Source organism: Lagopus leucura, unplaced genomic scaffold, assembly GCF_019238085.1.
Source record: "Lagopus leucura isolate 7727_CA_CO unplaced genomic scaffold, USGS_WTPT01 Super-Scaffold_774, whole genome shotgun sequence".
NCBI classification, from domain to species: Eukaryota; Metazoa; Chordata; class Aves; order Galliformes; family Phasianidae; genus Lagopus; species Lagopus leucura.
Genome location: NW_024962258.1, coordinates 5,278,830 through 5,301,643, shown reverse-complemented (window position 1 = coordinate 5,301,643; position 22,814 = coordinate 5,278,830). Strand labels below are relative to the sequence as shown.

Here is a 22,814-nt window from a genome sequence, read left to right as displayed (position 1 = left end):
CATGTCTTGGGCACACTTTCAAATTGCCCCTCTTTTTTGAGAAATTAGGCACTAAACATTATCAAAATTGGACAGATGCAGTAACTCACATTCCGAACTACACAGGCAGAAATACAGTTACATTTTGAAATGTACATTCACATTTAACCTTACTGAGAGCTGACTAGCATAACAAGGAGAAATACTGCATGTGTATATTTGCAAGTGACACATGAACAGCACATTGTTTCAACTTCAAGAAACACCTGGATACTGTAATATGGGAACTCTGTGAAAGTAGGTGATCTTAATGTTATCAGCTACTGATTGAGCAATATCTTCCAGATGCCAGAAATCAGTTCATAAAACAATCATGAAATTCAGTTCCTAACAGCAGCAGCAGAATCTTTAAAACATTATGATAGTTAAAAATAGGACTCGTTAGGCAAAAATAGCACAGACAAAGTTAAATTTCAAATGTTTTGAATGCTTTTGTCTGAAAAGCTCAGACAGTCTCTGGACTCATGCCCTATTTCTTTTTTGTGAACTAAATTGGCGGGAAGAAGCAGTCTAAGGGGATATATCCTGGCAGACAAAACTGGCAAGTGTGATAACTCAGTTCAGCACCAACCCATACGATGGTCTTATCAGATCAATTTTTAGGGCACTGTAAATCCACCCTCCATGTAAGTTGCAGCACATATAGCGACAATTCATATGTTAAACTCCATGCAGCTAGGAGTGAAAAGTTAGTTACTGCACTGGTATTTGTCTTTATGTGGACGTCAGCTATGGAACTGACTGCATCCCAGCCTTTGCACACCATCCTCATGTGTTCTCTTCTCCTGCCTTTAGCTGGTGGCTCATCCTTCTGGAGTTGGTGTGGCAGAGCTGTCCTGGTCCGTGTTGACCAGGGTCCCTGGCAGTAACAGTTGCATCCAGCACATTTGGCTAAGCTTGGAATTTGAAGATCCTCCATCAAGAGCTCTGTGATCAGTGCTACGTGGTGAAAACTACTACCAGATGGCCTGCTTCATATCAGAGGGCCACTTATTTTACTAAGCGATTCTGAGATAGGCTCTACAGACCTTGTGTGCATTTCCTTTTCCCAGAGGTCTGTTCTGCCCACAGCAATATGGAAAGCCTGTTCTCCCTCACACCCAAGGAGGGACCCATGTCAGACTGAAGGTACCAAACCACCTCTCTGGTGTTGCTATCTCCTTTTTCAGACTTACTTTCCAAAAAGTTACTCTGTCCCTGTGATTTTGCCATACTCAGCTCTTCCGGGCAAACTAGTTTGCCTAGCTCAACAGGAGGTCTAACAAGAGAGGCCCCACACCTAATAAAGGCCTTTAAAAACACATTTCAGCTGAAGCCATTATTTCCTTCCTATTTTCTTCTCTGTACTGCCTCCAATAAAATAAAACCAAACCTTTTTGTGAAAGCACTCAAGCTGCAGACAGCCAAAATGCTGCACTCCATTCCATATAGCCACATCTTTCAGCGCTGCACATAACAGCTGCAGCACTCAGTCGGTGCTGCTCAGCCATCACAGCCTGCACACACCTTTAGTTTGGCACATCTCAGACTCCAGGCTGGAGACAGACAGCTTCTCTCCATGCTTCAGCAACAAATCTTGAAGTCATGCCAGATGTACAAACGTCTTCCTAAAAAGGCTTGCATGAGTAGTTGACTTCATGGTAATTCTAGTGTTTCTTGCCATTTTGGCTTCTTTCCTAAATCCATCACCTAACAAATCAAAAATGTTTGCTGCGTAAAGCTCATTGTGTCTGCACTTCACATCACAAATGCATGCTGTTCCCTGCAAATAAACCTCTCAACAAAGGAAGGTTTTAGCAGGAGCTGCCTGCAGGTTCACAACCTCTACTGCTCTATGAAGTCAGACTTGCTCCTTGCAAGAATTTCTAATACCATTAGGCCAATGTGCTATTCAGAGTAATCCACCTGAGTTCAAAATTGAGCAAAACCCATCCAGCCTGTTTAGCTAGCTACATTACAGAACCACGGTATGCAGAAAAGTAATTCACACACCTCATCATAGGGTCAGTACTTCTCCAGTGCAAACATTTCATTGTTTCAAACTTAGGAGTTGGATCTCTTCTTTTCTTATTTTAAATATTTATAAATCCAAGGAATTAGAGTAAGAACAGAAAGAATGTGTTATGAAGCAGCCTGCAGACCGTCCTGATACATTGCTTTGTAACAAATAACCAGGTGCCTAAGACATAGTGAGCTATAATGAATGACACACCCCATTTCAGAAATCTTATTCATCTAAAAGCTTATTTTCCTAGCACTGTAAAACAGAACTCTGCATGTTGATGAGCCCATAGGGAATCCAACCATATCATAACACTTTTTAATTAAATTTCTTCTTAATCTGTTAATTTTGTACAGCAATGTTTTAACTTAGTATGCTTTCATTAAAGTTTACTACATAATGCTTTAGAAGAATATTTACACACAGGCAAATGAGAAAATGTAATAATATCTATAGATTGTGCCTTGTTAATTTACATTCACGTATATACAAATTAAGAAGTACACGATGAAGAAAGAATTGACAATGCTAAGGTCTTTTTAAAATCAACACTCAAGAAAGACTATTTCAGAATTCACTCATTAAAGATCAAAAAAGTTGGTCACAAAAACAATTACAGCACTAAGCAACTTCACAAATGCCAAGTAGCGCAAAATAAGAAATGCAATAGAAACTAATACATTTATCCTCTGAATTTAATTAAAACTCAACATTTTCATATGATATGCACAATACATGAAGAGTAAGGCCTAAGATTTCCATGTGCACACAGGTCTTGGGACAATAACTTTTGAAGCCAGTAATCTCCCTTCTGTGTCTGCTGTATTACTAATTGAGAAATCTATGAGGTGCGATCTCACTGCAGACAGATGTGCCCTGGCCCCACAGAGTTGTACAGTAAATATTTAGCTTGTATCTCAATGTTGCTAAATAATGAAGTTTCTGTCTTAGCTATTGTACATACATTGAAAGAAAAATGACCTCTGGGTACACACAATTACTACCCTTGTGCTGGAAGATCACTGACTGATATTATTCTTAGTCATTGGAAAATTATCAAAAATACTACATAAGGAAAAGCTCAGTTCACAAGGCTAAAACTATACTAAACTATGCTGCAGAAAGAAGCTGCAGTTAAACAGCTTCAAAGAATTCTGCATTTAAGTATTTAAGTGTCACATACACAAGCATGTGTTTCTCTCCAACATCATTTTACCATTCAAGGTCTTTATTCAAATAAAACATTCTTTGCTCAAAAGTAGCTCTAGTCCCAAGTGGTACGAATGGCTGGCTACGCCTCCAGCCAAACCAATACTAGACAGAATGGCAAAAACTTGGATGTCTCTCAGATAACACATCCAGCCAAAAGTAACTGTTCAGTTTCTTTGCAGAAGCTCTTCAACAGCAATCTGTTGTCCCTGCAGACTTTCTCATGATACCCATGCTAGCCCAGAGGTCTACAAAGGCTGGGATGAAAAAAAAAAAAAACAAACACCAGTGTGCAAGATGCAGACATAGCAACAGAGAGGAGAAGACAGGAAATCCTCTCTGGAATCAAGTAAATTCTCTGGGAAACTGTGCAGAGCAGCTGAAGATGTACTGCAAATCCACTGCCTACGGCACTGCACAGCCCTTGCAGGCAGCCTGTAGATCCTTCCAAGCAGCAGATACTCTACCTCTGCAACAGAGTTACTAGAGACCATGCTACAGTGTAGTAAGGTTATTGAATCAGAAGACTGGTGCTGTACACCTGCTGCAGCCACTGACAGCTTTGCTGCCATCATAAGGAAGCCAAAAGGCTCTAAGTAAGTCGGGCAGTGATACGTAGGCCATAAAAAGGCTGCAATAGGTCAGAACAAAGAAAGGATTTACACACATATGCAGGACTGGCTTTCAGAATCTGCTGCTGTAGTCCTGGAAACCCAGTGATATGTATCTCCTCAGAATATGGTCAAACTGACCAACCTATCCTGACACATAACAGGTATCTCAAATTGTAGCCAGGATCTTACAGACAGACAAGTCTCCCAGCACAATTCTTGTAAACATTTTAATTGGCCTAACAAAGGGGATGAGTCAGTTCAGGCAAGCCTGAACTGAAGCCTGCTGCCGGCACAGCAGGGCTCAGGACCAGAGCTGTACATTCTATTTGAAGCCATATAGACAGGTTAAGAATTTAGTTAAGAGTTCATGCAATGTAGGGAGAGAGACTGTACTGCACAGCATGCAGCACAACTGGATGGTGGCTTACATCCAGGTTCTGAACAACTATTAGCATATACTTAAGGTAAAGTGACTGAGTATGGAATCCCACAAGATTATTTGTTTGGCATGCTGAAGCACACCATGCTGCTAGAAAGTAGAAATCAGTTTTCTCTATCCTACTTCTCTCTTCTGTAGGACTCCAGCAAGAAGCTTATTTTTAAGCAACTGCTTCAGGTTCACCTGGGTCTTTTGCTCCCAGCTCCTTTTTTCATTATAGGTTTCACAGACATCAGCTTGGTTTGGAAAAATGTAACACCAACTGCAACATAAAGACATACACATAAACGAAGCAGAGGAATAGAATCACTCACACATCACATCTTCACCGCTTTATTATATTGTGCTACAAAAGAAATGCATTTGTGCCATTCACCTGCACCTACTTATCAGGCAATCAGGTTAGAAACACCCAAGCAGAGTAGTATACAGCCTGTTGTGATACAACGCTAGCCCTGTAGATCTGTGCAGACAAGTAACTCCCCATTTATGCAGTGTGGTAATATTATGGTACACAGATCTGCAATATCAGGGATTAATTCAGGTACAAAGACGCCTTGGGAGCTGTGTAGTCCAATTTGGCAGGGTCCACTATGTGATCAGGTAATTCCGAACTTTATACAGCCATCCATTCTCATAGGATAAAAACATCTGAAGATGAAGACCACAAAATCTCCTTAGGAAATCAGCTCCAATGCTTGGCTGTCCTCAAAGAGGAGAAAACTTCTTCTGCATATCAAGTCAGAACCTTGCCTTATTGAACTTATGCTTGTTATCTCTAACCTTCTCATCACACATCTGCTCATCCGTGAAGAGCTTCTCTCTCTTCTTAATGACTTCCTCGGATACACTGAAAAACTACTTATTTGAGCTCTCCAAAGTTTTCTCTTCTGCAGGCTAAGACCAGTCCTCAGCATCTCCTCACTGGTCACGTGCTGCAGTTTCCTGCCATTTTGGTGTCTCTCTGCTGAAATCAACACTTATCAACATCTCCCTGGCATCAGAATAGTAGACACAGCATAGCTGACTGCTCACGATTTGGATGGGCATATGCTCTGCTGGGTGAAACTCTGGCTGGACTGCTGGGCCCAAAGAGTTGTAGTCAATAGAGTTAAATCCAGTTGGTGGACGGTCACGAGTGGTGTCCCCCAGGGCTTGGTAATGGGGCCACTTCTATTTAACATCTTTATTAATGATCTCGATGAGGGGATTGAGTGCACCTTCAGTAAGCCTTCAGACGACACCAAGTTGGGAGGGAATGCTGGAGGGGAGAAAGGTACTACACAGGGACCTGGATAGACTGGATCAATGGGCCAAGGTAAACTGCATGAGTTTCAATAGGGCCAAGTGTTGGATTCTGCATTTTGGACACAACAACCCCAGGCAACCCTACAGGCTTGGGGAGGAGTGGCTGGTGGAAAGGGACATCAGTGTACTGATGGACAGTCGGCTGAATATAAGTCAGCAGCGTGTCCAGGTGACCAAGAAGGACAATGTCATCCTGGCTTGTATCAGGAATGGTGTGGTGAGCAGGACTAGGGAAGTCATCCTGCCCCTGTACTCAGCACTGGTGAGGCCTCATCTCGAGTACTGTGTTCAGTTTTGAGCACCTCAGTACAGACAGGACATGGAGGTGCTGGAGCAGGTCCAAAGAAGGACAACAAGGCTTGTAAAGGGCTTGGAGAGTACGCCCAATGAGAGACTGAGGGAACTGGGCTGTTTAGTCTGAGGAAAAGGCAGCTGAGGGGAGGCCTTATTGCTCTCTTCCAATATTTGAAAGGTGCATACAGAGAGAACAGAGTTGATCTCTTCTCACTGGTGACGGGATGAGGGGAAATGGCCTCAAGTTGTGCCAGGGGAGGTTTAGGTTGGATATCAGGAAACACTTCTTTACAGAAAGGGTTGTTAAGCACTGGAATAGTCTCCCCAGGGAGGTGGTTGAGTCACCATCCCTGGATGTGTTTAAAAACCATTTGGATGTCTTTAAGCTCTTTCACAACCTGAACAATGTTACGATTCTGTTATTTTAACATTCCATACATTGTCCAAGAAACGTCAACTGAAGGGCTACTGGCTAAACTCCTGCTCACACAAGTGAAGATGCTGCTTTCCTTCATCACGACTAGGGGAACACTATTAGCCATGTTTACCTCACTTTCCCCAGGATTCCCAGCCCATTTCCAGTAAAGCTGTAAAATGGGAAGCCAGACAGTCCTTACTTTGTATCACTGAAGGGGTTAGTCTGCTCCAGATGCAGATTTTTAAGTTTGTTCTAATTGGATTTCACAAGCTTATTGTCAGTCCATTTCTCCAGCCTGTTTTATTCCCTCTGAATGACAGCTCTGTACCCTTCTCATTTGAAGCAATTCCAAACTTGATGATGTGCACTTCCTCCCCTCGACTAGATTACTGATAAAGACATCAAAAAGGGAGGGTTCCAGAATTGGTCCTCTATAAAATCACTTTTATGCAGAGTCCAGGAAGAGTATCAGTCACTACCCTTTGGTAGTCCAACAGCCTGGAAGTACTTCCACTCATCTTGTACTATACCAATCTAGGTTATAGCATTTCGAACTAGGTAACAGGAATGCCACAGTACAATGTGTTGAAGGCTAAACCTAAGGCAGATGATATCTACTGCCCTTCCTTCTCACTGCAAACATAGATTCTACCAATGAAAAAGCTTCTGGCCTTTAGAATCACACCAGTGAATGAAGTCCCTTCTGCTTTTTCTGCAAAGCAACAGAAGGGAGGAAGGAGAACATAACCGACAACAAGCACAGACATTTGCAGAGAGAGCAATTCATTTTCTGCACGATCTCTATGACTGAGAAATTCTGCAATTCAGAAGGATTAATCTGAAAACAAGTTCTACAAATCCAGAGAAATGATGAACGATTAAATTGAAAATGACAGCTATCAAAAAACACTGGTGAGGAGAAGAACGTTACTGCAGGCACATTATATGGCTTTTTGTCCCACCCCTTTAAGAATTGGCCCACAATTTAAGGACATTGCAAAGCCACTCTCTCATCATAGATCCACCTAACAATAAACACTATCTGCATGACATTCATTAAAACAGGGGTGAGACTAAGAGGTGGGAGAAATGAGATGTTTATTAACATTAAGTAAGTGCTGAGATAGTTCACAATAGCTGAAGCACCGAACAGGAAAGTGCAACGTTGCACATTTCTGAAGATTTTGGACTATGCATATTTGTTTTTCAGAGATTTCTCCCCTCTCTCTAATCCCAAAAGAACAAAATATTCTAATTCTCCCAAAGGGAAAAACAAATACTGTGAGAGAGAATTTTCTGGCCAGAATCTAAGAATCCTACCTGCCAGAGCTGGGATGGTGACTTTATTCCACTCCCATGGCTGATCATACTCATCTGCAGGCCTGTCATCATCCTGTGGCAATTTGCTTTCTCGTAAACGTTGACTCACCACACTTTCAGAATCGGATTCCACACCACTACCTTCTGGTTCATAGGGTGTGTCATAAAGCTGCATGTTTTTCTGATGGGTCTTCATGCCTTCCTGCTTCTGGAACTCTGTTGTCAGGAAAGAGAATTGCATCAGTGTCACTACCCACAATGCCTTATCATCACTGTTAATTTTAGAGAGTTCAGCTTCCACATACTCCTTAATTTCTACTTAATTACACATATTGCAAGCTGCTACAAGACTTCGAATTCCACCTCTGCATTTGGTTAACTGTCTGGAAGCAAAAGCTTGCTCTAGCTAACAATCATAGTACAGAAAGTCTTATGCCTCCAACACACCCCAGCTTGTGTAGAACCAGATTATAGGAAACACAGTACTTGTCAGTCTGTGCAAGGTACATTTACAAACAACTGAATGTAAATCCTCAAGAACACTGATATTTTGTATGTGGTTAAGTCTTCAGGAAGAGATAATTCAGATACAAAGACCAACCAAAATGAATTCCATAGTGTAATTAAATGTGCTGATAAAAAAATTCTCTAGGGAATGCAGAATATCAGCAAAAAAATGAACTGGAACTACAATAAGAAGATGCAACAAAAGCAGTGATAAATAGATCTTAGTTTACATTGTATTATGGGACAAAATTGACAGAAACATAGGGAATTAAAGGGACTTCTGGAGATCACCAACTTCAACCCTCCACTGAGGCAGGTTCCCTGAAGTAGGTCATAGAGGAAAGCATCCAAGTGAGTTTTGAATATCTCCAGAGAACAAGGCTCTTTGGGTTACTTCCTCCAGTGCTCTGCAACCCTTCCAGTAAAGAAGTTTTTCCTCATGTTCAGATGGAATACTGATGAAAATCAGGACCCATTACTGACCACTAGGGAAAATGCCTGAAACAATATGTATTCCTTTAAGTTAACATGGACTTTGTTAAAAAAATAAGCATGACAAGCTTCATGGAAAGCAACAGTGCACTGTGATTCTGGTTTATCTGCTCCTGGGAGATTACAAAGCTGCAGTCACTCTGTCTACTAGTGGGGCCATTTCAGAAGACCTATCAACCCTGCGTAAAAACAACATAAAAGAAGGTTTTCAAGCTCTGGTAACAAATTTAATTCCCTCTTGAATATCTGTTTTGTCTAGAAAATGCATGTCTTCAGTACAAGTCTTCAGAAGTGTCATTTAACCATTAAGGTGAATTTTATATGTGCAGTCAAGCCACTTGTGAAGTGTACAAGAGGTGGAAGCAGGGTCAGGTGACCCGGGAAGAATATACAGACAGCAACTGACTGCACCAGAATGAAGTTAGAAATGCCAAAGGTCACTTGGATTTTACTCCTGTGAAGTCAAGAAGAAAGTAATTCAGCAGCAATGGGAAAGCTAGGACAAACGTGGGTCACAGCTAGATGTAGCAGGTGAACTAGATAAAAAAGACAAAGAAGAGGCAGAAACATTAAATTCCTCCCTCTCCTCAGTCATTACTGGTAAGACCCCAGACCCAGGAATCTCAGACCTCTAAGAATAGAGGGGAGAGTATGGACCAGGGCACCATCCTGGTGGAGAACTATCAGAATCAGAGCATAAACATTTGAAAAACCGGAAATGTAGAAATCTATGGGAGGTGATGCTATAAACTACAAGTGCTGGTGAGAACAGTCTCTATTGTTGATTGAATGGCTGTGGTAACCTTGAGATACTGAAGAAGGAAACTGTAAGAAAGTAAATGGCAACTCCAGTCTTCAAGAAAGAAGATGTGGTAAACCAATCAGTCCCACTTCAGTTCTAGGAAAGGTGTCAGAGCATCTGGTCTTTGAAGCCATTTCCAGAGATGTGAATAATGACTGTGAGTACCCAGCATGGATTTACAAAAGGAAAACTGCTTGAACAGCCTGATAGCCTTTCACAGTAAGATGAGTAGCTTGGCAGATGAGGATAAGCAGTGGCTGTATGTTCTTAGTTGCATTACCTAAAGTACTGCCAGTAGTCACAAGGTGGTGATATCTTCTCCCTACTAAGAGCTAGTGAGGCCATAGCTGGAGAGCTATGTCCAGTTGTAGGCCATCTGGTGAAGAAGAGGAGACATACTGCAGAGTATTCAGCATAGGACCACAAAGATGATGATGGGACTGGAGCATGCCTCCAATAAAAAAAGGTTGTGAGAGCTGAGGCTGTTTAGCCTGCAAAGGTAAGAAAGGATCTCTTAGAAAGGGTCTTCAGGTACATAAATACCCAAAGGCACAGAGTGAAGACAGAGCAAAACTCTTCTTGCAAAGCTCTGTGACAAGGCAAGAGGCAGAAAGCATAAATCAAAATACACTAAATTTATTCACTTACACAGAAGAAAGTTTTTTGGTTTTTACTGTCAAACATGAAACAGGTGGCCTAGAGAGATACTATAGAGATACTAGAGACCTAATTAGTATAATTGTAGGCATAGTTACAGGCAACCTGTTCTACTGACTCTGCTTGACCGCAAAAAAAAAAAAAAAAAAGAATCAGAGAAAAGGAGAGAATTTTTTAATAAATGCAAGACATAGAGCAGTCCTCCTCACTTCATCAATTCATCACTCAGTAACACTGATAGAATAATTGTTCCAGATTATTTAAAAAATACCGTGAAATGTCTGTAAGAGGACAACACCCTTTTTGCTTAAAACAAACAAACAACTAAACTTTGTGCATTATAAATATACTAAACCTGATGAAACCTACATCACAGCCAATGATGTAAATACACACATCAGATAGGTCAGGATGATTCCTAGTTACAAACGAAAACCACATTAACACAGTCCAATACTGGGAAAATCTAGAAAACGGCATTCAAAAGGGTACATTATTTAAAAAGAACTGTGCTTTCAACCTGCCTGAAGCAGAACACAGTCCTTGTTTCAACTATCTTTTTAAAATGCTGCATTAAAAAAAGTATGCTGCATTAGAAAGAACACATGGCTGACGCTCTCCTGAACTCCCCTGGATCAAAGACAAACATAGTATTTCTTCTAAGTCACTAATCTTACATGCCTGTCTGTCTTCCAGTACTGTGAAGCCATCCACGGCTATCCCAGGAAGTTTGCATCACTGTGAACAGAAACCAGAATTCCAAATTGTATAATTTATATTCATTTTAAGTACCAAAGACATCTACACCAATAGCTGCCACATATAAGATTATATGAAAACAGGAGTCCATGATCAACATTTTTCACTTACTCACAGAATTACAGTATCAGTCTGCACAGAAAAGATAATCTCATAATAGAAGGCTTTTCATGTCTTGTGGTCAGAAACCGCAATGAAAAAAAAACATCAATTTTTGATCCTGAAGCAGAAAATTTTACCTAGGAAAGACTCAGGAGAGAAAAGAAGTGGAAGGAGAAAACGTACGTGTGTACATATAGATACATACTTTTCATAGCTTCCTATAAACTTGTCTGAAATTCTATCTTTTACATAATATACTGGAAGTACATACGAAGTAATTCTACTGAAAGTAGAACAAGAAAAAAAACTGTTCCTTTCAATAGTAGGCAGCGAAGTTGATACTATAGTAGTATTAGACACTCAGCTCAGTCAAGATTGCACTGCATAATCTCCATCAATGACAGCTCTAAGTACTAAAATAGTCACAGTTAGTGACGAGGGAGTCCAAAATTGTGTTACTGCACTGGCTTTGGACCTTTAAAAGGTCAAGTAGCAAGGGCAACAAAAAGTACATTGAAAATACAGTGCAGATTTGTACAGGCTGTTCTTAGTTCACACTTTCGTGTCTTGAAATTCCAATTTACTAATTATTTGAAATATTACTGCTGATACAGAAAAGTACGTTTCTATAGAATTATGTTCTTTGTTACTCAGTAGAAGAAAAACAACTGATGGTTTGAAAGAACTAATTTTGGTAGTAGAGTGGAAAACATCATGGTAACTCTTGCTCTCTCAAATTAGCAGATATAATAGAATAAGGCCTCAGGAGACTGGAGTCTTTTGTAAACCAGAGAACCTGACCAGTAAAATACAGCAACAGAGACATCTGGTAGCACAAGATTCTGTAATACATGACTGAATTTGACATTCTTCCTTCTAGCTGGTGAGCAAATTCAGCAAAAATGCACATACAGAGTAGACCTTGAGTTGCACCGAATAGCCTCACGGTAAGGTCATCGCAAACCTTTTAATAATCTTAAATCCATCATAAGCACTACTCACTGATATGCTGTATTCCTGAGATGAATTTGGAGAGAACTTGGATATGCCATCAAGAAAACAACTATGCAGAAAACAAAAGTGAATTCTGAAGGTAGTACTTCTTGCTTTCAAAATCCAATAGGAGAGAATCAAAGGTCTCTGCCCAAGGGGATGCAACAAAACTGCAGATCCTCCTACAGTATACAGAAGCCACTGGATATTTCTTGCATCTCAACCTGAAGTGCCTGCTAATAAGCGGTGAAAGAATGTTGTTGCATTCATAAATAAAATTTCTGACAACAAAAGAATTATTTTCCCAAATGAAGTATGCCTGTGTCACTAGGCAGTAATAAACTCAAAGCAAACTGATGTACCATTTCACCCCCCCACCCTCCTTTGTAACATTTATTTGGAGCAAAAACAAAGCAAATGAGGCCTCCCGCAACAGCGTAAAGAAAAATGAAATTAAGCACCTGAGAAAAATTTTTTTCTTTCTTGTGTCACAAAAGGCAGTGAGCTAAAGACTCTTGGTCAGACTAAAAACACCAATTTACTGTACTGAAGTAGAAATATCTTTCTTACCTGCATCCAATATGCCAAAAGGGAGGCTCCTGTTCAATCAGATATAAATTTCCTGCAGTCTATGAGGGCTATTTAATAAAGGATAGAAGTGGCACTAGCACATAGAGTTCTTGCCTTTGGACAAAATCCTCATACTGGCTCAGCTTAGTTCTAGCCTGCAAGAGGCAGTGCAGAAAAATCAGATGAATCTCCCTATTTTTTCAATCCTAAGTTCCACAAGAGAGTATTTTCAATTCCTTACGTGCAAGGACTTCACAGCATCTGTGATAACACAGATGTATGAGTTTCCTTATCATTCTGATAATAACACTTCTGCATGCTTTTTTAAGAAAGAGATAGCGTAATTAGATACAGACGCATTAACTTGTGGGCTGACCAGATGCAGTAAAATAAGGCTGTTTTGACTCATTACTATGTCAGATTCCAAAGTGTACAGATCCACACATATCAGCCATAACTGCATCTCCACTTCAGCTAACAATGTCAGGACTGATGCAGCATTTAAAATAATAGTCCTAATGGCTCCTCAGCTGCTTTCTCTATAACTGAAGTGCTACCCTGGTGTGCCAGATCTGCTATGAAGACAACATGCTGGAAATGGCATTGATATTCAGTGCCAGATTCGAACAGGTAGCAGATAAAATGAATTTTAAACCAGAGTAAAAGACTATCAACATCCTTTGTACTTGACAAACCTAGGAGCAGGACAAAGACAGCATGCTGTTATCAGGAGTCTGAACAGCACTTGTAGTTACACCCATCTCCTTTCAACAGTAGAAATCGATGTAGATCAGACTGGTGGATAGAGCCTTGCGCTATTCCTAAAGAATTACTGCAATCAATAGCCGTCAGTTGAATGAAAGCACAATGATTTTTTGAAGTCATTTGTGAATGCACATAACTTTCATCAGATACACGGCCATCTGAAGTAAACACGGCAGTACTTCAAGTTCATTTACTTTATACATACAATTAAATATTTAAGTACTGTGCTGGAGCAGGACTATACAGAACAGGGCTGTTTATAGAAAAGATGTTTAAAAATTTCTCTCTCCATACAGGTGAGCTCAGAATCTCTTCTGGATAGTTGCTCCACTCTTCCCAAATGTCAGCATTTAAATAGCTTCAATCTTAGTGACCTAGATTTGGCTTCCTGCACAACTTACCACCAGCTACATCACATAAACCACAACCAACCTACAGTGAATACTGCTGTGATGCTTAATATATTTGCACCACCTAAATCTGCTAGGTAATTCCAGTGGCAGGGATCTTAGCATTGTAACAGTTGTATCTGGAAATTACAGATTTCTACAATTTCTGTAATTTCTTTCTGGCATCCAGTTTTCAAGGCACACAGAAAAAAAACCCAAACACTTATTCACCAAAATAGTCTGAAAGTTTAATTAAAACAAGCAAATAATACTTACAGTCCCCTGTTTACATCTTGTTCTTTCAGTGCAGAAGTACAGTGAACTACAAAGCAAGGTAACATTACAGTAGTTGGGGAAAAGGCTAACCTTTCTTCAGCTAGGATAGCCAAAGAGAAGCACAGATTTTAAAATTCATATTTGAACTTTTTATACTTAAGAGCTCCACAGTAGCAACTTAGGTTAGGTGTTTGGAGGACTTGGTGCAGTACACTGGTTTCTATCAACAAGCCCGGAATAAGCAGAAGACCATCATGCTTAAAAAAAGAAAAAGTACCCGAGTACATAACTGAAGAACAAGCTTGTCTGTATACAATAGCCACTTGTATTCTCACCTGCCACTAAAAAGTTATCAGTGGGAGCAGAAAGAAACTCAGGAAGGCTCAGGCTTACATGAAGGGTACTGATGAATACCTGATGCGTTTAACCTGACATTATCCTTAAAGCATGACTGTCTCTGGCAGAGAAAGGCCACATCAGGGCCAGATCTGTACATAGGAAGTCATGCCTGATTTGAAGTCTCTCTCCTTTTCTTCATTAGGGAACAGTTCTGACTGAATCAGCCTAAGCTCCTGTTCTCTGCATGCATAGCTCTTGAGTTTTCCAATGGAGAGCTACTGACCTGTAACCCACTGGAGGTTACAGAGCTGTTGCCATTGGGCATATGTTCGCACCAGGCAACAGATCAACCAACCAGTTTCCCAGAGGCATCAGATGCTACTACAGTGATCACCTTGCCATGAGAAGGTTTGCTTTCACTGAATGTTCCCTTCTCCATACACAGGCCCGGCAGCTGCTTACTTTTTTCAAGCCTCACTGTAAATGTTTATTTTCACAGCTACCTCAGTAAGATCATCTGAAAACACTCCAGAACTCAGTCCGTAGAGTTCTTATCATGTCAGCAGAGAGTCTATACACAACAGAAGCTAAAATTGACCTCTGCTCAAATTTCACCTCAGAATACTGGAATTCAAACAGCTTGCTTCTGCCATGCTTCTATGTCCGGCCAGATGCCTCCAGCTACTAGACAGAAGAGAGCGTCAACAACATCCCAATACAGCAAGGACAGTTTTGCTTGAGACTGCAACAGCTGCCTCCCAACTCCCACTATTCCAGAAAGCACTGCAGGATATTGCAACCTCTTTCCTCCTTTTCCCTTCTAAACACAAGCCAAATGACTCACAAGTGAGCCACTTTCCAGGAATGAACAACAGACCTTTACTGTCCATCCTTGGTTTGAAAGTTTGGCATAACCTCCTGATGTGAAAAGCAATGGCCTGAAACAGCTTGCACTGTAACAGATATCCTACTGAACTCCAGGTATGACTCATTACTCCAGGAAACAAAGCAACTTTGCATTTCAACAGTTGTAATAAAGAGCATAATTGCCAACAGAGCGAGCAAGGGAGTAGGGGAGAAGTCCCTTTATGATTCAGTATCAAGAAACAAGCAACAGAACAGATTCCTATCTTCCACAGAAGGTATGCATTGAAATAAAATAGGGAAATTCACCCTGTCAAAGATGGCACAAAAGACATGTTCCTCTCTTGGGGGTATCCAAGGTAGTACAAGGATACTGATTAAAAGACAAAACACATAGGAAGACTAAATCCTGGTGGACTGGAATAACAGTACTACTGTTTCCAAAGGATGTGAAACTGCCTTTGGAGTCGTATTTCTCTTACGGCAGATGCAGTGAAGTTTAATTTCTTCAGTTCTCTGAAGGCAGGAATTTATTCTATGAAGTCCTCCTCCCAAACATAAAAATTTCTACTAAATAAGCAGCGATTTAACATTATTACTGACATTTTAAAATTCAAAATTTCTGCAGACATTGTCTGCATAAGAGATGCTTTAGGTTGGTTAGGCAGTTATTCATTACAGTTTTCTCAGAGACCTTAAAGAAGAAAAAGGATGTTCTTTTTAATATTTTTTGGAAGGGGGAAGAATCCCCCTCAAAAAAAAACCCTCTTCATTTACTGGTAGTTTGGTCAAGTCAGCTCTGAATGTTACTAAAGCCAGCTGCATCATCTGCTCTACATTTGTGTTTGTAGGATTTATTGACCTTTTCTGAACTGCAGGAATCAAGAATCAATGTTCCATGAGTTAAATGGGACAATTCAAGTGGCGATAAAGCAAAACAGAGACTACTTAAATCAAAACTCATATTGCCAACTCCATACGCAGAAACTTCTAAGCCATGCAAAAGAGGATGTATTTCTTATGTCAAGTGGCAGTGGAAGAACTCTTGGGAACAGAGCACTAGTATTTTCATGGACACCCATTAGCACAATTGTTCTCATTGCCTCATTAAATACATGACAGTATCTTCCCCCCAGAAAAAACAATCTGCACAAACAGAACCAATTCACTGAATGACATTTTAATACCAATGCAGGGGGTATTTTAAAAAACTAATACACTCCAGAATCAGGACAGAGAAGGTTTGAGCAAAGATGGCTATGATTTCCTGAATTTAGATCAGCCAGCCCTAATAATCATGGCTACAACCAATGCTCACAACTTCCTGCCCTCTCTCTTCATGCAGAGGATCTCACCCCCTGACAGAAATCACCTTGAGAGGCATGGGGTGTGGAAGGAGGTTCCATTCATAATGTAACGCAGCTCATTGCTTTCATATAACTAAAATGTCTTCTTGAAACTCACAAATAATCAGACACTTTGATGAGCAGATAGTTTACTCAAAACATGGAATGAGACTGAGCAATGAGCTTTTTAGCAGGTATAAATATGTATCTACATTTATACATTCCAAACGATTTTGCAAGGGATCATGGAATCATAGAATGGTTTGGATTGTAAGGGACCTTAAGGATCATCCAGTGCCAACCTCTTGCTGAGGACAGGGTTGCCATGCACAGTGTCCCCCCATCCAACCTGGCCTTGAATGCTTCCAGGGATGGGGTACCCACAGCTTCTCTGGACAACTTATGACTGCATGACTTTGTAAAGTCATTTTCTGGCTTTCTGGTTGGCACCCTTTAGATATATTCCCAGGCATCCCCAGAACCTTCTCTTCTGAAGGCTGAACAGGTCGCTCAGTTCTCTCAGCATTTCTTTGTAGAAGATATGCTCCAACCTTCTCATCACTTTGCTGCCTCTGGACCTGCTCCAACAGCTCCACGTCTTTCCCATTCAGGAGGACACAGGCCTGGGTACAGTACATCAGATGAGGCCTCAAAGGAACAACACCCTCCCTCTCCCTGCTGATATCCTTCTGTTGATGCAGCCCAGGATACTGTTGGCCTTCTGAGCTGCAAGTGCACACTTCCGACTCATGTCCAGCTATCCATCCACCAAAACCTCCAAGTCCTTCTCCACAGGGCTGCTCTCCATTTTGCACTCAGCCTGTATTTGTGCTTTGTGCTAGCTAGTAAACAATTTTGCCAGTTATAACTTAAAAACAACAAAACTGAAAGCTCAAACACATAGCCTGAAGCTTCTCAGATGACTAACATCCATTAAAATTTATTTTCTCTTTGTTAGCAACTTTTCATAAAAGCACCATTAAAACAAAAAAGTCAAAGCTTTGGAGTGATATATGATGCAAGAGAGCTTTCCTTCTGAGCAGGATTCCAGCAACAGCAAGCACTATCAGTATTCAAGTCATCTTAAACTGTCTATTTTTTTCCTTGTTCACTGCAAGGAACAGCCACAGTGATTGTTCACCAGTTATTTGCGGTCTTGAAAACTGCAAGACATGTGGATCAGATACAGAAATTATTTACAGTTTTGCCCACTTGGTTTGCTCCTCCAAGGAGAATGCCATCCTAGCTGCAGTCTTTGTCCTGTCATTTAAATTGAGCTACCAGTACAACCCAAGAGTTCAGTACCCAAGGACTTGTAATAAAGATAAGCCATCATCTGTTGGAAGTAAACGCCATCAGATACAATTCAGAATGTTAGGAGATTCAGTAAGCTCGGTGTCTAGCACAGTCCTACGTGTTCATACAGCAACAGTCATCAACGTACACAGTGAAGGAAGGGCTAAATTTGCTGTTCAGTTCTGAAGATAAAGATAGTTTGACTTAGAATACAACCTCCATTTGAGATTGCATCCACCATCATGGATTTTTGTCTCTGACAATCCAAGGCCTTGCATTAAATGGAAGACAGCTGACTTACTAGCATAGAAAAGCGAAAGGGATGTGAAAACTGAAATTACTGAGAAAAAAATGTTTCAGCTCAACCTCCTTGATCTATGATTCTTTCACTCATCAAGTCAGCTCAGGAAGAGATGGATGGGAAGCACAACCAGTCCCTGGCATCTATGAGCGTCAAGTGTTTTACATGGAACTGTCCAGCTGCTCTTGTTCAATACCTTGCATTTGTTTGCAACCTTACTGTAGTTGTTAGGATACTCAGACAAACCATGATTAGATGCCAATTTTTAGCTGAAAGCCTTCTTACAAAGAAATCTGTTGGTAATGCAGCTATTTTTTTTCCCCCTAGGGGTAACACTTTCGTACAACAGTATGGAACCTGATGTGTTCTGTATGAATGTTTGCAGCTATTGACAAAACACACTAAGGCATACAGTCTTTTACATTATCATCCAAGAGCATCTGTGCTTGCACAAATACCTAACAACAGCAAATAAATCTGGCTAGCATTCAGTAAAGCATCATTAAGAACAGACCCTACTGTTAGGAAAACCAAACCACAGTCATGCAAACACCATTAACCAGTTTTCTTTCCTCCTTGCAACAGAAGCATCACAAATCATGAAGAGTAACATCTGGTATTTTCCACTGAGGTCAGGTCAGATAACACCATATTTTAAAATTCATTCCAGCCACGATCCTGCTGCATATTACTGAATCAACACTTTCTGATGATTTCTCCAGTTACACTTATTTTCCAGTATGTGCCTTTAAACCAACAATGAGAGCGCATGCAAACATTTCTAGAGCACAGAGCTGCATCCAAATAGATGACTGTAGAAAACTGTATTTGTTTCCAGATGTTACGTTCTGCTTTTAAAGAAAGACACACAAAGATCCCCAAAAAGAGATTAGGACAAACTGCCTGTTAATCTGCTCTATATTCCATTATAGCTCCAAGTTTTCTTGGTGGTGGTGCATCTTGTAGCCCAAGGAGAGGAGCACATAAGATACACAAAAGTAATGATGGACGTGAAAGATATTTTTCTTCACTTCTCTCCTTCTCTTTTCATTTTAATTGAGACAGAAACACAGACATCATCTTGCCCACCAGAGGCTGCATTACAGCTGTAACATCTTCTCCAGGCCTTTACGAAATCTCCAGCAGACTCAGCTCTGCCATCACACTTAACTGCTGTGCAGCAAGTTCTAGACAAGTGCACTATGGTTTGACAAACCATAGGAAAGAGAACTATAGCACTAGAGCTACAAGATCCAGTGCTTTTTCACACAGTTTCAAAATTACCTACTACACAGAAAATAAATGCAGAATTCGAAACAAGTCCAGGTTTCCTACAGGCAGGCCTTATTTCCCTGCAGTTTGCCTGGTTTATTGTTAATTACTAGTCTGGCCTACAAGACTGAGTGTTTTGCATACCTACATCCTGCTTCATGATGCCAAGCTGTGCACAAACTTCTCATCACAATTTCACCAACTTATGACATTGAGCTAGGCAGCACAAACAAAAAACTCAAACCAAGTTTGAATTCTTCCATGTTCTTTTTGGATATTTTGATATAGCTCAAGAAATCCAGTCATCATGGTCCCAGAGCAAGCATAAACATACCAACCATTTACTAGATCTTTGTCTGTGGAAGTACAACAGAAACAAATGCTCTTATCAGCACATCAACACAGATCAGAACCAGAAGAGGCTTATCTGCCCCTACCAAGAAAGGACAGGCTGTTCCTGCAGAGAATGACCTCAAAAGTCAGCAAGCATAAAGTCAAGAAGTAGCTGAGTTTGTACAGGTACTTAAGATCCTCCAGAAGAACTCTTTCACGCAGAACTCTTGATAGCCAGAAACCAGAGAAGAAGCTGTACGCTGCACTACCAGTCCACATAAAACACACGGAGCACAAAAACTGAGTTTCTGACCAGTTCCCATTGAAGTTTAAGACCATTCTGTGACAATGTTGTAAAGTCATAGTAAAAGGCTGCTAAGTTGATAAAGCAAGATGTTATGCCTCTGTAACAAGCAGACAGAAATGTCTGAATCTTCAATCTTCTTTTACTTTCAAAGAAAACCTCTGGTTTGGACCACAAAAAAAAAACCTAAAAAGATGCAGGAGAAACTGCAGCTATCAATTTATCAGATGATTTCAGAAACAGACAACATTTACTTAAGGTTTCACTCATGTATTGCCATTACAGACTTTCAGGGTTTGGTTGAAAAGCCAGCAAACAAAGAAATTCTATCTGTTTACCTGCAAACTAGACAAAATATTACAGTTGCAGAAGCACTTTCTCATTCTAAAAACTATTGTGTTTTTTTCACCAAATGCTGAGCTAATATTTAGTGTAACAACTTGTTTTACTTTGAGCTAGCTTACCATTTCACTATAATACAGTGGAAAAGCAGTAACTGGAAAAAGAGAGAATTGGTAAGAGTGATTGTGCAGTATTCAGAAAACAGAAACCTTCACCAGTTTTAACAACAAAAAAGAAAATACAAAGGACTTCCAGCAGGACATTTTTTTTCAGAACCGTCTGCTAAGGATAGAAATTCCTTTTTATTTCAAAAGTCAAAAAGTCATCTTTATGAGAAGTGACAGAACCCCCCCACCAAAAAAACAAAACAAAACAACAACAACAACAAATAACCAACAGTTAACATCTTTGAAGACTTGTGATTCAAATTTTACCACTTAGTCCATTTCCAGGTTGCATCTAGTCCTACCAAGATGAAAGTGTTGAAAAAGACAACAAAAAAGGGCCAAAAAAAATCCCAAGAAAAAAAGACAACTTTTCAGTCTTACCTTAAACCCATTTTGCATAGTACATTTTTGCAAGGCAACAGAATCCTGTGCATCAGCTTAACATTCTTTGTTCTAAATTAGTAGCCAGAAATTACCATAAGAATTGGTACCTTTGCAATTCTGACTCCAGTGTTGAGCTCTTGCCTATAAAACCTATGTATGGGCAATCAATACATAAGATCTGTCTTCCCAGTTCCAATTCCAGACCAAAGCTGGAGGGGAAGGGTTACCCTTTCAGGAAAAGGCCAAGCCTTATATTTTATATTTACTCAGCTGCACATAGAAGAGAAGATTTGTTTCTTTTTATTTTTACATATTTGTAGGCTGGTATACACTACTCTAAGCAGCAAGCAACACCATGTTAAACATTAGGAAGAATGCTTTAAATTATTTTAGAGGAGGAGACAGAGTTAAATATAGAGAAACGCTATTCATTTTATGTACAGCTGGTTTCCACCCCCCACCCCCCACCCCCGTTATGCAGCCAATTATAGCAAACACAACACATCACATTCCCTCCCAACAAAAGAATTTCTAGCTTTATCTCCCTGCAGTCACCATGGAGTGCAAAGTGCTTGTGGTGGCCACTGGCCACAAATCTAAAGTGATGCAGTTTCACAGCACATGTGAGATCAGCTGCTTTTCTTAGAGAGAAGGTGAGGACTTATATTGAAGCAGCCCCAGCATTATTTCTGCTCTGCCTCAACTCAGGCAAATCAGGCCTAGTGGAAAGTAAGGAGTCTTCTGTATTGCTTTCCACTACACAATAACAACAGGATAGTTAAGATGTTTCTAACAGAGCAAGAAACAACTTTAAATAGATTCCAAAGCACAGGAGGTGTCTAACTACATTAAGTTTTCTTAATATTCCAGTGCAGTCCTTTATAGGGCTCCTAACACGTAAATACATCTGCCTCATTACTAGTCAAAAGTTCTTATTTGTGTGCTATTGAACTTCAAACTTCACCAGATGCAACTGTAAACCAAGAACTGAGAGAACATACACATCAAATTTCAAGAGTTAAGTTACCTTGCATTTTTTCCCACCTTGTACTTGAAGAAAAACAAATCTTGCTGTGCCAGAATGACCAGCATGCAGCCACACCATTTGGCAACAGGACAATATACATGTAAGTCCTAGTGACAAATCCACAATATTATATGAGGTGGATTGATGATGGATTAAATTCCCATTTGGGGCCAACTTCTAACCATGACTGGCAAAATATAAAACTTTCAAGCAGAATCTACAACTGGAGCACACACAAATGTAGGTGCAAGAGAACCAACTTGAAGATTTTTTCAAAACTACATCCACTGTAAAGCTTAGTGGATAAGCACACTAACTCTTACATGTTGGCTAGAGCTGATTTCAGTATTCAAGTGCAAGCAAATAGCAATTCTTAAACTGCAGGGCCATTATAGTGCTGAAAGATCACTGGTTGGTTTACTCAGTTCAGCCACCTTGAAGAGGCCAGAATTTTTTTTTTCTAAACATTTCATGCTATACACACTACTATATCCAGGCTAGTATTTATCAAAGCAATTATCATTGTTCTTTTTTGCATTATTTGCAGCTGGAAACTTGGTGCCAGCAAACAACGTGCCAGAGGCAACCTGGTGAAGGAAGAAGGATTTTACAAGACCTGACTCACCACCAGTGCACTGTAGTGACTATTCAGATGAAGCTACATGTCTGAACAAAAAAACAGCCTCTTTAGTTACAGGGGAAACTGACACTCAAGGCCTTCTGAAGTAGGTGCAGGTTCATGGGAATGCTGCTTTCTGTACACTCCCAGCATTTCTGTGATAGCCTGAAGGAAGACAGTCCTACTGCTCCCAGGATGCCCCATGGGGAGCTCCCAGTTAAGACAGATGAGGTTGTTCTTCCTAGGCTGTCTGTCATGCATTGGA

General features: G+C 40.4%; 1 protein-coding gene across 4 annotated transcripts in view; it reads right to left on the bottom strand.

Moving 5' to 3' along the window:
- The window catches only part of SHB (SH2 domain containing adaptor protein B), a 78,132-nt gene that overhangs the window by 30,994 nt on the left and 24,324 nt on the right, over positions 1-22,814 (bottom strand). For 3 of the 4 annotated variants that reach the window (XM_042864942.1, XM_042864939.1, XM_042864941.1), the window contains exons 3-4: positions 10,783-10,839; positions 7,644-7,859 (exon numbers count right to left, since the gene is read on the bottom strand). In XM_042864942.1, coding sequence (XP_042720876.1) covers positions 7,644-7,859; positions 10,783-10,839 — 273 coding nt within the window. The remainder of the gene's footprint in view (positions 1-7,643; positions 7,860-10,782; positions 10,840-22,814) is intronic. The other variant, XM_042864940.1, reaches the window with a different exon arrangement.